Source organism: Falco peregrinus, chromosome Z, assembly GCF_023634155.1.
Source record: "Falco peregrinus isolate bFalPer1 chromosome Z, bFalPer1.pri, whole genome shotgun sequence".
Lineage (NCBI taxonomy): Eukaryota > Metazoa > Chordata > Aves > Falconiformes > Falconidae > Falco > Falco peregrinus.
In genome coordinates, this window is record NC_073739.1 from 57,448,667 (window position 1) to 57,462,417 (window position 13,751).

At 34.4% G+C, this 13,751-nt stretch overlaps 1 protein-coding gene across 4 annotated transcripts in view; it reads left to right on the top strand.

The window, feature by feature from the left end:
• FCHO2 (FCH and mu domain containing endocytic adaptor 2) overlaps positions 1-13,751 on the top strand; it is a 99,707-nt gene that overhangs the window by 59,284 nt on the left and 26,672 nt on the right. For 2 of the 4 annotated variants that reach the window (XM_055790448.1, XM_055790450.1), the window contains exons 11-16: positions 556-580; positions 8,564-8,618; positions 11,196-11,374; positions 11,932-11,946; positions 12,358-12,382; positions 13,095-13,137. In XM_055790448.1, the coding sequence (XP_055646423.1) occupies positions 556-580; positions 8,564-8,618; positions 11,196-11,374; positions 11,932-11,946; positions 12,358-12,382; positions 13,095-13,137 (342 nt within the window). The remainder of the gene's footprint in view (positions 1-555; positions 581-8,563; positions 8,619-11,195; positions 11,375-11,931; positions 11,947-12,357; positions 12,383-13,094; positions 13,138-13,751) is intronic. The other 2 variants (XM_055790449.1, XM_055790451.1) reach the window with 1 other exon arrangement.

The following is a 13,751-nucleotide window of genomic DNA, read 5'->3' on the forward strand; positions in this document are numbered from 1 at the left end:
TTTCTGACATCTAGTTTCTAGTCTTTGACTGTAACTGTGCTTGACAAACACAAACTAAGAGTGAAATTCCAAAAGAGGGAAGCTCTGAATACCTCTAAGAATAGTCTTAATTTCTTGGGGAGCTGGTTATTGTCCGAAATGTTTTGCAATTGCATGTGGACTGTTTCATTAGGTTTGGTGACCTCTACTTATTGTGCGCATCAACCACAGAGACCTGACTCTTAAAGGATATTCATGCAGAATACAGCATGGTACTCCTGGCTTCCCTTGATTATTTTTTTTATTATTAATTTTTCATTGTATGTGAGTTTGCTTTTTCAGAGCTTCTTTTGAGGTTTTCTTCTGTGGTGTTTTGAGCATAAACTTTCAGCTTTTATTTAAATCTCATTCAGTTAAATGTGGATTACAGTGAAAATTTCAACAGAGTCTGAGAAGCAAAAGGGTCAAATGCAATGTTTCAAATTAATTGAAAATATTTAAGGAAGTACCAGAACTGTATGAATAAAATAATTTGTGCATTTTATAATTGTATATTCTCTTTGGGTTTTTTAACAGGGAGTGTCCGGATGCAGACTCAGTTGTAAGTAGATTTATTTCCAAAACATGCATATGCTGATATTGTCAAGCGCTACAGTCTGATGAAACTTAACATATACAGTCCCTGCAATGGATTGTTTATCTGATAGAGGAGTTAATATTTTGATAACACTTGAAGTATTAATTTTGCTCAGTACATAATCTTTAGCGGTATATACAAATATGTGTCAGTACTGCATTTATATTTCCTAATATTTTTAGGTTCTAAACAAGGTGTTTTTACTGCGGGTATTTGCTACTTTACTTTTCAAGTTATATAGTTTAAATTGCTTGCCTAATAGATTCTCAGTAAGAAAAACATTCAGTTTATTGAAGAGACCCAACTTTGTGTCATTATATTCCTCTGCTTACTACTGTTTCCTTTGAGAAATTATTCTAATATACTTATTAAAATATAACTTTAAATGCAGTTTTTCTAGATGCACTTTATTAATGGCCTGTTTTTCATCAGTTTGATCTGTGATATGTCCTACAATTTTATTTATTAAATTCAAATAAGTGACAGTTGCAAATTAAATTGCTATGTTAATGCTTTTTTATTTCCTTAATTGAGCTTTTTTATTTAAACACGTATGTTGTCTTGAATTATATGTAACAGAGATTGCAGCTCCCCACAGCTATAGTAGGGAATAATTTATAGAATAATTTAAATTATTTTCTGTAGACTGATTTGGTTTTCAGTTCATTTATTTATAAGCTAATTATATTAAACAATGTAAGTTTCCACATTCACCTATTTTGTGGAATTTCTTCTTTGCATTTAATATCTGGGATTTCTAGTACCTAATATTAAAAATTCTTTTGAGAAACTTGGTTTGAAAAATCTGTCGGAACCATTCTTCTGAATAAGGAAAAGTAACTTTTGCCACATAATGGAACATCAAGACAGTTATTATATCCTGTGCAAAGTCATCTTGATTTAGAGAAATTTCTTCTATAGGGTACATTTAAAGTAAAGTAACTTTAGAATTATCCCCATGATTATCAGGCTTTTCATGGAAATAATATCTTTTGACAGTTCAGGTTGAGTCACTGGAGTGAACCACAACTGGGTTTGACTTGCAATGTTTATTTTCTTCTGTGTTTATTTTGGTCTCTACATTTTTAAGAAATAATTAGTTCAAAAAATCAACTCTAAATGTGTTTGACATTCTTTCTGGCTGCATGAAGCATGCCATATGATCATTGAAGTTAATTGTTCTGTCTATATGAAATATATATTTGGTTTAAAAAAACCCTTAACTTTCATAGTGTCTAACAGCAAAACTGATACTTTTGTTGCATTCTGGTTTGGGTTTTTTATGGCCAACATGTTATGACTGCATTTGGAACTTAAAACTTGGTCTGCCATTTATTCTTGCCTTTTACAAGCAACAGTATTATTCTGAATGGTGGAATGCTTTAATAGCAGAAGCTACCATTCTCATGAAAAATAATGCAGCATAGCATAGATGAGATTCATTTCACCCCTTGCAAACAAGCACCCCAGAGTGCTTTTATGTCCTTTTCTGGAAGGTCCCATTTCAAATGTTTTTCATTTTTCTTGTCATTTACTTTTACGATTTCCTTTCTGTTTAATTTTTGAAACTTGATCTAAAAAGTTAGAGCTATCTGTACTGTTATCTTTATGAGGATTTCATTTGTATGGATTTTTGCAATAAATTACACATTTCAAGAAATTGAACTTGGAAAATCATAGTTGTCAAAAAAGTGTTTTTGAAAGCAATTATCATTTGTGTCTGATTGCTAGAAAATACTAAGGACCAGCCCTCAGAAAATCCAACTTATTTAAGGTGTTCCAATTATGATTTTGGTCAGCTTTGGTCACTCACAGAAAATTTGTCTGGCTTTTATATTATTAACATAATCTTTTTTTAAAAGATGGTTTTTATTTGTTTGTCAATAATTTTAATTGTGTGAAAGGAATGTAAGAGTTAACCATTTTGCAATTATTTATAACTGTAAACACTGAGGTAACTGTATTGAAATTTTAGAAGTTAAGGATCCAGTAAGAATTGACTTCAATACTTACTGGTTCTACATGGTATTGTGGATCTTTGGACATACGGTGTGTAGCCAATACCATTAAGGCTTCTCACTAGTCCAAAATGTAAAATGCAGTGTATTCAAACTTGTTCTCTGGGTTTCCAGAAAACAAAACAGTGAGATAGTCCTAAAAAATGTCTTTTGTACCAAAATGGAAGTTCTCAAATTTATCTGTGGGAAGCCATCTGCTTTTGCTCATTCTTTTCCTAACTGCCAGATTGTACGTATTGGAAAATGTAATGCAGTTGAACAAATTGTTAATTCCTATCAATATTTTTTTATAACTGCTATAAGAGGTTTTTATGTGCTCGTGAGTAGGAAGGCAGCTGTGAACTGAGAACTGGTATTTATTAAAAAGATTGGCCACTTCAGTAAGCAGTCTCTGTTTAAATATAGATGACAGTATGTGTTACTATATGACAAGCTATGCATGTAACTTTCATTAAGCAAAGCCTTGATAATTAAGAAACGTAGAAAGCTAACTGTGTGTGCACTAGAAAGAGATAGCAACTAAAACCTGGCTCTGTATATGCTTATTACCTAGAAAGTTTTTTTAAAGGCAGAACTAGTTGTCTTGTTTCCCATGGGTTTGTCATGTCTCTAGGGCTGGTCTATAGGAAGATAAAAGCTGTAGTAAAAACTTTCATTTTGGGGAGGCATTTACAAGGTTCCACTTGCATCCAGCAAGATCTGAATCTGGATTGCAACCCTTCCACTGGTTGGGATACTTGCAGGTCTTCTACTTGACTGCCTATTTTCATGAAGACTGTAGTAATGTAATTATCTTTGAGTCCTCTGTTCTTTCTGTCAGATCCATTTGAAATTGTCCAGTAAGTTCAAAAGTAATTAAGAATTGAGCCACAGATACATGGAACATAATGCTGAAACTTTTTTTTCATTGGAAACCAGAATGCAAACAAAGGTATTGAGGCATCCAAAACTTGCCATTAACCTCTTTACATATCAGTGTAGCATAATTGCAGTTGTGTAGAATATATATTGCTGGGGACTGATTGAATTTGGAACCACCGAATTCTAATTAGTGGAAGACAAGAGTAACCTTATATTTAGTGAAATTCAAATGGTTTTCTTTATTTGCATTTTGAATGTTTAGTTCTGGCATATTTTGAACAGCTGCCATTGATAACAGGGTATGAGGCTTTGTAGTTACAGCACAAGACAGGGGAACTTTGAATATCTGTTTTCTTTCTTCCTTCCTGCATCTCTGGCAATGGAAGAAACTGACTGGCTACTCTCTTCTTTCATGTCTTTTGGGTTAATAGGCACCCTAAGCAGAGGAGACTGATAATATGTAATACTTCTGTCTTAACCTAAGGATATACCTCAGTCAAATCTACATCTCAAATATGTTAAAAGTAGAGAGGCTTTTTTCTCTTGTTCCAGACTATGAGCTTCAACTGCTTACTTTGCGTTCACTTCAGTCCTCATCTGAGTTACAGGAAGTCAGTCCAGTTCAGTAAAACAGCAGAAAGTTCATCTGGCAGAAAAAGAAATGGTGTTCAGCTGTGCTGTATCTTGAAGCACTGCCTGAGGAAAACTTGATAAGGAGCTCTCATAACCGCTGTAGATATCCCAGGAGAAGCGAAAATGGAGAGAGATCAAGCTGAAGTGTAGTGAAACTGCTTTGCTTCTTGACCGATGCCCAGCCTGTAAGCAGTGCTGACATCGCTGAGGAAGGGCCAAATGAAGTAGCTAGACTGCAATATGCTCCACATGTTCCTCTCTCGTATGTAGCCCAGAGGAACTAATGACATGGTAATGGTGTGACTTTTTCTGTTGCTTTTGGGTGACAGATGGGACAAAAAAAGGAAACTGAGACAAAGCATTCTCCAAAACTCAATTGAGTTTTGGCAACAGAATGCTTAGTCCTCACACTTTTTGTATAGCCACTTCTACTTCACTATTTATTATGTCCTTATGTTTTATTTCTTTAAAAAATTATTCACCCCAGAAAGTTCATAGAACATACTAATGCAAAGACAGAGTTATGAACCCTGTATTTTTAATGTATATTTAAAACTATGTAATACCTTAGTTTGTAATGTGTTGTATTACATCTACAAACACAGGGAAACCTGTGGGGTTTATACCTGTATGTTTAGTTGCTTAACAGAACCTCTGAGAATGTGAAACTTTCTTCCAAAGAAGTCTGTCTTTCCAGTTACTTCCACAGAGTTCAATTCACATCCATATTGAGCTTTTTTTTTTTTTTTTCTTCTACAAAGAGTATAAGTAACATGTTTGGGTAGGGGACTAGACCAGACCGTCATCCCTGTTCTATTAATAACTACTTCTTTCAACAGAAACCCTAAGTTTGCAAAGATCTTATTTCCTGTGTTGAAGTTCAAAAATTACACAGGTATATGTGAAGGCTGGGGTAAGGTTGGGGTTTTTTTCCTCTGATCAGCATGGTAGGCAAATCAGGTCTCTTCTGCATGCTGTGCCTGCTGATACTTAAAAAACACACTAGCCATGACATAACATACAGTTCTGTAACTGTAGGAGTGGGGAGAAGGGAGTAAGAATTAGTCAAGTAAATGAAAACGCCTTCATTAACATCAAATTTGTGAATGTGTCTCTGTAAAAATTCTGTGTCCTCTACCACTGTTACAAAATTTAGATTAGTAAATAAAATTCTGATGTTTCAGAAAGCAGAACCATTCACCTGTTTACCAGTTCAAAATATTGAAAAAAGTATTTTGAAATTACTGCTTAACTTGTAAGTCAGATTTTGAGGTAACGTCTTGCTCGTATGTGACACAATTTGTCAGTACAAATGTAGATTAAGTACTTTGTACTGAAGTGCAAAAGCTCAGGGACCTCATTGCTCTCTACAACTACTTGAAAGGAGGCTGTAGGCAGGTGGGGGTCAGTCTCTTCTCCCAGATACAAAGCAGTAGAACAAGAAGAAAAGGCCTCAAGTTGCACGAAGTTTAGATTGGATATTAGGACAAATTTTGTCACTGACAGGGTGGTCAAGCACTGGAACAGTCTGCCCAGGGAGGTGGTGGAATTGCCATCCCTGCAAGTTTTTAAAAAACATGTGGATGTGGTGCTTAGGGACATGGTTTAGTGGTGAACTTGGCAGTCCTGGGTTAACAGTTGGACTTGATGATCTTAAAGATCTTTTCCAACCTAAATGATTCTATGATCCCAGATACCTCTTCCACCCTTTTCTACTATTGGTTTACTTCAGAATCTCATTAATTAAAGCAGGTGTTTTAAGAATGATCATAAATTGGTACAAGACCAATCTGAGTCACTGACAAAGCTGGATACACAAAGAGGATGATTCCTGACTCTGTATACACTGTGAAGAGTCAGATGTTTTAAGTTACGTATATTTAAATTTTTAAAATGGGAAAAAGAAATTACAAATTCAGTTTTCTGCACAGTGTTAGAAAGAAGTGATAAGGTAGCCCTGCTGGAAGAGAAGCAAGGGATTTTTCAGTTGCTGTGTTCAGAACTTAAGCTGTAAAGCATCCATCTGTGTTATGTATGTATTTGAGTTTTTGTCTGAAGTAATAAATATAAGCTACATGGTAAAGTGCCATTCCTGAGGAATAGATGATTCAAATATCTCTTCAAGATCAGAAATAATTTACATGAAAGTATTAAGAAAGAAATTTAATACTTAAGAACTTTTAAGATTTTAGTGCTTGCTAAGGATTTACTTGATTCTGGGGATTATTCAGTAAATTAAAATAACAGTGAAAATAACTTGTGAAAATAACTTCTGCAAATTAGGTTCTTTCACAATTCTGTATCAAAATAAGTCAGATTTGCCAGCTAGTTTGTTCATGCTGTGTGTGCCCTGTAATAATATCCTTTACATATATGGCCCAGCTGGAAGAAAAACTAAATGCTGTATATTTAAAGATTTTTGTTGGTTTTCAGTTCATCTTAACCATGAATGATCCTGATCTATTGAAAATTGCCAAGTATGACAACTAAAATAATCTTAGAATTCAGAAGTTGTAGTATTGTAGGAAAATGTACCTACCCTCTAGCTATATGTTTTTGTTCTGTTTACTTTGATGTCAAGTTTCATTAGTGTATTTTGGTATATAAACAAGGTCGACCTGAGGTCAAGCGTAGCTAAGAACCCTGATTTGAGCAAGTAGAGCTAAGGTACTGGACCGTGTGATCCTCTCTTATTACTTCTTTTTTGTTCAGTTCTTTTTCTTCTTCTTCTTGTTATTTTTGTTGGTGGTTTGTTGTTTTGTTTTTGGTTTTTTTTTTTTAATCAAATAGTGGTGAAGTCCAGATCTTACAAGTATTTCAAGAAATTGCATCTGTATGTTCCATATTTTAAGATCTGAGCTTAAAGATTATTTTTTGGCCTTAGTTTAATGTGCTACTTAATTGGGTATGGTATTACATCCCACATACAGGATTGTATTTCTTACTGTATTTAGCAGAAATATTTGATCTATGTTTAAATTCATTCCATTTAATTCAGAAGTGCTAGATTTAGAGAGCTTTATAGAGGAAAATCTTTCTTAGTAAAATATCAGACATCCCATTTGTAGTATCTGTAAAACGAACAGAGGGACTACTATGTTTTTGTTTATCTTCCTCTGTAATTCAAAAGCTATTCAAAGTTAATCTCTTTAAAATTGGCCTCAAATGTTAGCTGAAGTCAAGTGGTTCCTTGCTAGTCCACTTGAAGTCTCCAGTGTAAGTCACTCGTGACATACAACAACAAGGTATATTTTGGCCACACTGTACATACCTCTATTAATCAAACTGCTTCCCAGTACCTACTTTCTGGTAAAATAAACTGATTGGTACACTAGAATAAATCACTGTTTTATATGAATCTTGTAATTTTTATAAGGAATTTGTAACTGGTGAAATCACTGCATTTTGAAGGCATTTGAGTTGTGGGGTTTTCATAATAAACTTACTGAGGCATCTCGGCTGCTCACATAGATTAACTATGCCTCCAAAGTCATGAGTGGGCTTTTCTGTTCAGAATGGGGAGAGTATCTGTGCATCCAAGTTTATCCCTTCATATATAATATACATGAGTGTGGGGGTTTGCATGTTTTTTAAATTTATATTGTTATATTAGAGACTTGTTCCTTTCTGCCCCAAAGCTATTTTATGAAACTAAGTTCTTTTCTAAGCATTCTGAATGATTTAAACATAATTCTCTTCAATTTATATTTAATTGCCTGCAAAAAAACCCAAAAAACGGAACTAGTCTGAAGTTCTCAGGTACTTACTAGCTTTGAAAATCCAGGATGGTGCTGGAGGTGTGTAAAGGAAAACTTTGGAACCTAATTTTGAGCACTTTTATTAAGTTTCATCCACACCCTTAAATTAACGTGGATATTCTTTGCTAAAGCAAAAGTGCAGGCTTGCTGCCTTTGCAAGAGGGAAGAGGAAATTGCAACTTGTGCAACCTGGAATGCTTTTATTCACATATTAAAGTACTGACTAGTACTTAGGAAGGATTTTGCTCCTGCACCATCAGTGCTTCCAGCAACTTAACTGAAAAGAGTTACATGTAGAAATTGGGAAAATAGGGGCTGAGAGAACTGTAGGCTTATTTAACACTCAATAGTAAAGCTGAAATGCTTCTGTTGGTTTCTGACCTTTCTGGTAAGAGCACCAGTAAAAGCAGATGCGTTCAAACTTGCCAGTTTTCATAGCAAATTTTCAGGTTGTTTTGTTGTATTCTGTTCCTGACAGAATGATTCTGTTCACAGTACTTCTGAATTACAGATCATAGCTTGAGGTAACTGTAATAATTAATGGTGAAGAACAATGACTTTCATGAGTGTTCATAATCAAGTTTTAATTTGTCAATGATACAAAATTCGGTCTGATTTAAGAACAACACTTTTTTTTTAGTCATTTGTCAATATAATAACTTTTGTTGTTGTTTTAGAACATTCCTGATGTAGATGATGAAGGATACAGCATTAAACCAGAAACAACACAGGATATCCTTTTCACTGTTATTGTGCCAAGTTATCTGATGTTATTACAATTCTTTGGAGAGAGGAATTACTAATTAAATGCTATGTAAAGGAAGATGAATGACATTCATGCTTATGTTGCAACCTTGTATTCTTATGTTCATAGCTTTTACAAAATATACAAAATTTTGTCTTAGATTTTGTGTGTGTGCAAATGTCGAAAGATTAGATCTTGTGTATTGGGACCTTTAAGTAGATGTAGGTGTATTGGGACCTTTAAGAGGGTGGGGGTTGTCTCACAGTAAAAGAACAAAATAAACCAAAAAAAGTCTGAACAAAAGCTCTAAGGTGACCATGCAGATCTTTCTCCTTGAAAAGCTCTTAGAGAGTTTTTAAAGTGAAGTTTGTAAACTTTTTTAAGCATACAGAGTGGTTATCTGTTCTGTACCTGCACCTTTCCACTTTTTTGTAACACCATTAAAAAGACTGGGAGCTCCAGCAGTCTAGAAATATAATTTCTGTTACTTAATGAAGTCATTACACCACATGCTGTTTCTAACTGATGCTCATAGATGTTATTGTCTTTTTAAAAATAGCTATGATATGCAGAATAGATTTTTGTTATGGGTCTTTTTTTATGGATGCTTGTGATTTTTCTTTGCTCTTCCTTTGAAGGAAAAAATTCTTGTCCTCTTTTTTTCCATCAAAAACAGAGGGAAGCTGTACTTGAGCTGGAAATAATTGCTGTATATCTAAGCAAGTCTAATATGCTAGCAAGATAGCTCATTTTTTAAAATGTATTCACTGAATTCTTTAGGCACTGCAGATAAAAAGTAAACTTATGCTTTACAGTTAATGTAAATTGTGAAACTTTTAAGCAGTTAACAGCACTTTAAAAGTGGACCAGTCCATCATCATAGCTTCTCTGTTTTCATCAGCTTCGCAGAATATGCCGCTATTACCCCTGGTGAAGATTCTTGTGCCGATAAAAGCATTTCATGTTATCTTCTATTTACAAAATTGATATAAAAATGGAACACTTTTATCCAGTTCTGAGAAGGACAGTATTTCGTGCTTTGCATATATTTATAAGAGGCATGAACAACATTCATGCTTTGTAAATGATTCATCTGAGCATCTTTTTCTGCATTATCCTGTTTGTTGTGAAACAATAGAAAAGGCCATACATACAGTGAAATAGCTCAGTGATTTGCAATCCCTGTCAGCCAGGTAGTACTTCAGCTTCTGAAAATCTGGACCAGATTCAGGAATTCATCAGTTCCCTTCCTGTTCCCCTCCCTTACCTTCCAGGAGTGGATATTTATTCTGTTGATGGAAACTCTTGAGATGATTTGTTGGAGGACATTATTTTACCATAATGGCAGTCAGTCTTAATAAGTCCAGTATTAAGTGTTTGAAAAACACTTTACAAGAGCTGCCTGATTTGGAGAAAATCAATCTTGAAAGTTGGTGATAATGTTCATAACAAGAGAACTTTTGATGAAATGAAAAATGACTTGCTTTGAAACTTTCACTTCTAGATATGATCCATTTGGGAGGACAGGTAGGCTGTAAGATGAACACTTGACTTTTTCCTCACCATGACTTAGGGATTCTTACAGTTGAAAAGGATTTGGACTCTCTTTAGGGTTCAGGTTTTAATCTTTGTCAGGTAATAGTTTGAAGAAATGTCATTCAAATGGCCGGCATATTTCCAAGTGAAAATAATGGAAGCAAGGTATAGAGTATATATGCTCCCCTAAGTGGTACAAAACTTGAAGTAGAGGAAAATTTTCAAATTCTTTCTTACCAAAACAAATGCATCTTTTAAGACTTAGCATAGCCATTTTCAGAGCTTTTGTTTAGTGCAGCTCCATTCATATAAAGAACCAAGGCTAAATTTGTCTGTATATTTTGCTTATTTTGAGGGCTGAATTGTCATTATGATTCCTTTTTTTTGCCAAGGATGACAGCGCTTTAAGCAGCTGACATTGTTCAGTTTACTGTGCAGACTTCTATGTAACTGACATCCTTTCTTGCAAAATTTTCAGTGCCACTCTGCAAAAGGGGCAAGTAATGGTGGCTGCCACTGCTGCTTCCTCCACTGTTAATGCTTGTTACAGGTACCATGGGCATTTCATTTCCAATTAAAAAGCCTAGGGCTTTCCTTCACTTGGTTTAAAAGGATTTCCACATTTTTCATATGTGTGTTAGAATCCATGATTGAATCTTACAAATCATAAATTTAAGATGCAGAAATGTTGCTGCTGTAGAATCTTTTATCCTGATGCCTTCATATATGCAGTTGTTACATGATACTGCAGTTCAGTTATATGACAGACACTGCAGTTGTTCATTTAGATGACATAGTGCCTTTCAGAACAGAATGCTGTTATGAAGATGACTGGAATATAAAAACTAAATTTTAACTCTCAGTTGTGAATTTTGGACAGTGGATATATTTGAAGTGTCTGTATAAGCACACAAAGAGGTTAGGCAGCATTGTTTATCTGTGGTGTTCACTTAATATAAGCATTTTGTGGGGTGTAATTACAACATTGATTAAGCAGATGAAGTATTTCCATCTTAACTGAGAAAAACATACCAAAGAGAACCATTTCTATTCATCCAGTGATTCTGACTCCGACGATGATGAACCCAGGAGGTTCCATGTAGAAATAAAACCTGTCCAGCCAAATAATAGCTCTCAATATACCATGCCTTCCTTGGATGAATTAAAAGTATCTATAGGGAACATCACCCTTTCTCCAGCAATATCTGTAAGTTCCTTTGCTTCTTGTATTTTTATTGCATAGAAAAGTGGCAAAGAATCTTTAGTATAAACAGGTATTTTACTGTTCTGAATTTATTCTAGGTTCAGTTCCAATGATTATTTTTTTCTTGTGCACTAGGTCATCTGTGGTACCCGTTATTGCAGTAATTCTCCCTTCTCCAACTAACTTTCCTTTGAGTCTTGGGAGTGCTCAGTCCTTGTCTTTCTGCTGCTGCCACCACAAGACACTGGAATGCATTGTAGAGTTTGCTGAGCATGGCTTTCAACATAGCTTACTAATTAGTATTCTGTAATATACAGACCTTTAAAATAGATCATATCATGTGGACACATGTAACATTTACAGTGCCACTTTATTGATGTATTTTGCCAATCCACAGAGTGATCCTTTATACCCCGAGATAATACTACAAATAAATAGTAGTAAAGTGTGCTTATACAATATTCAGATCAGAATAAGAATGACTCTGATTATAAGGAAAATATTGTGCATAACAAATTAAAATAATGATTTTTTTCTTTTTTTCCCCCACATTTTGAAAGCAGAGACACAGTCCTGTAAGTACAGAATGGCTTTATATTTACATTTTTAGATTAAAACCAAGTAAGTGTAGTATGTGACGGGAGTTTTTGGGAAAACCTTAGGAATGTTTCATTGTCTATATACCACGTGATATATAAGCTATTCAATTTTACTTCCCCAGCCTGTAAAGGGATTTGGTAATACTGCTCCCTTTGTCAGCTGTACAGTGTTTGTTCCTGCCTTTTCTTACTGGTGTGCTGGGTGTGCACTGGTTGCTCTGTCCTGGCTGATGTCCTGGTCTTCTGCAAGCTCAGAATGTTTTGCCAGGCATTGAAACAGAGTATCTCATAGAAAGTTGAGTGGGAATAAGAACCCTGGGACTATTAAGTGGTTTATTTGACAGCTGGTAAAAGAATATATTGCTAATTTACTTTGTCCTGTTTCAGGCACAAATGAACCAAAATTCATCCAGTAAGTGTGAATCTTTAACTTTTAGTCTATTTATGTCAGTTTTTTTAACAGAGCATGAAAATGGTGTTTAATTGTTGAAGAAATAAATGTCTTAAGTATCTGTATTTTAAATAGAAAAAAAATACTTATCTTGTCAGTTCTAAATACCTCTTCTTTTTCTATATATTCAGCTGTTCCCTACTCTGGGAAACAGATGAGGCTGTCTGTGACAGTGATGAGGAACATACTCAAGAGCCAAAGGGGAGATCCCATGGAAAAGACTCCTGTACAAGTTCTTAAAATGTTTCCACCCACTAAAGTTTAGTATGATCCACAAACCAGGCTCTGTTTTATAGTCAAACACATAAAATGTGGCCATGGAGATAGAGGATAGAGCATTAGTATCTATCCTGTAGGGTTTTTTTCAGTGGGAAACCAAGCCAGATTTGCTGAAGAGTAGTATTTTGTAAAGAGTATAATTCAAGGAAGAAGTTTCAAATGTCCAACACTTCCTCCCCAAATGCATTACTCTATGTAGTCCTCTTCTGTCAGTAGGTATTTCAGGAATGTCTGAATTTATATTATCAGAAAAAATGCATTTTTGCTTTTCAATTTTAATAATTAATAATCAGTTTCAAACTGCAAACATTTATTTTAGTATTTTTTTAATGAAGATGAGTTTTTTGTTTTAGAGTGTCACAGCTTTGGTGATAATATTGTGTCTTTTCCTTAGGTGAAGAGCTAACAAAATCAAAGCTTTCTGCTCCAACTAATGAGTAAGTTCAAATTTAAAATTCTATGAAATGTAGGTTTGCCACAATTTGGTCTTATTTTGATCTAATACTCAGAAACTCAATGGAAATACCAGCTGACTGCTATTTTAAGTTGGGCGTCTATTGTATTATAAGACCTAGGGAGTAATTATGTAATAGTGGTGATTTAATTTTTCCCCTTCTAATGCATTTGCTTCATTGTGATCTGTCTCAATTGCTGTTTATAATTACATGATTACAAAATGCTGCTTTTATTAAAATCTCAGATTTTAAATAAAACAGGTTTAGTTTCTATCCTATAGTGTTCCATGGTAAAGTGTTTAAGTGTTTACAAGCCCCAAATTTGGACAGCTCTGTATATGTTGCTTATATATGTAGATACTGAAATAAATGGATTTGAAGATGTATGTCTCCTTGAAAAGGACAATCATTTAACTGATGTTATGAATTTGTCCACACACAAACTTGTACCATGGTGTCAGTTCAGATATTCTCCTCACATGTAAATCAGTTCCTTGATCTATAATTTCTAAGTGCATTTTAGATGCGAGATTAATAAAGGTGATCTGTCAAATGTATTTATCATATCATTGTTTTTGTTATATTATCAAACTACT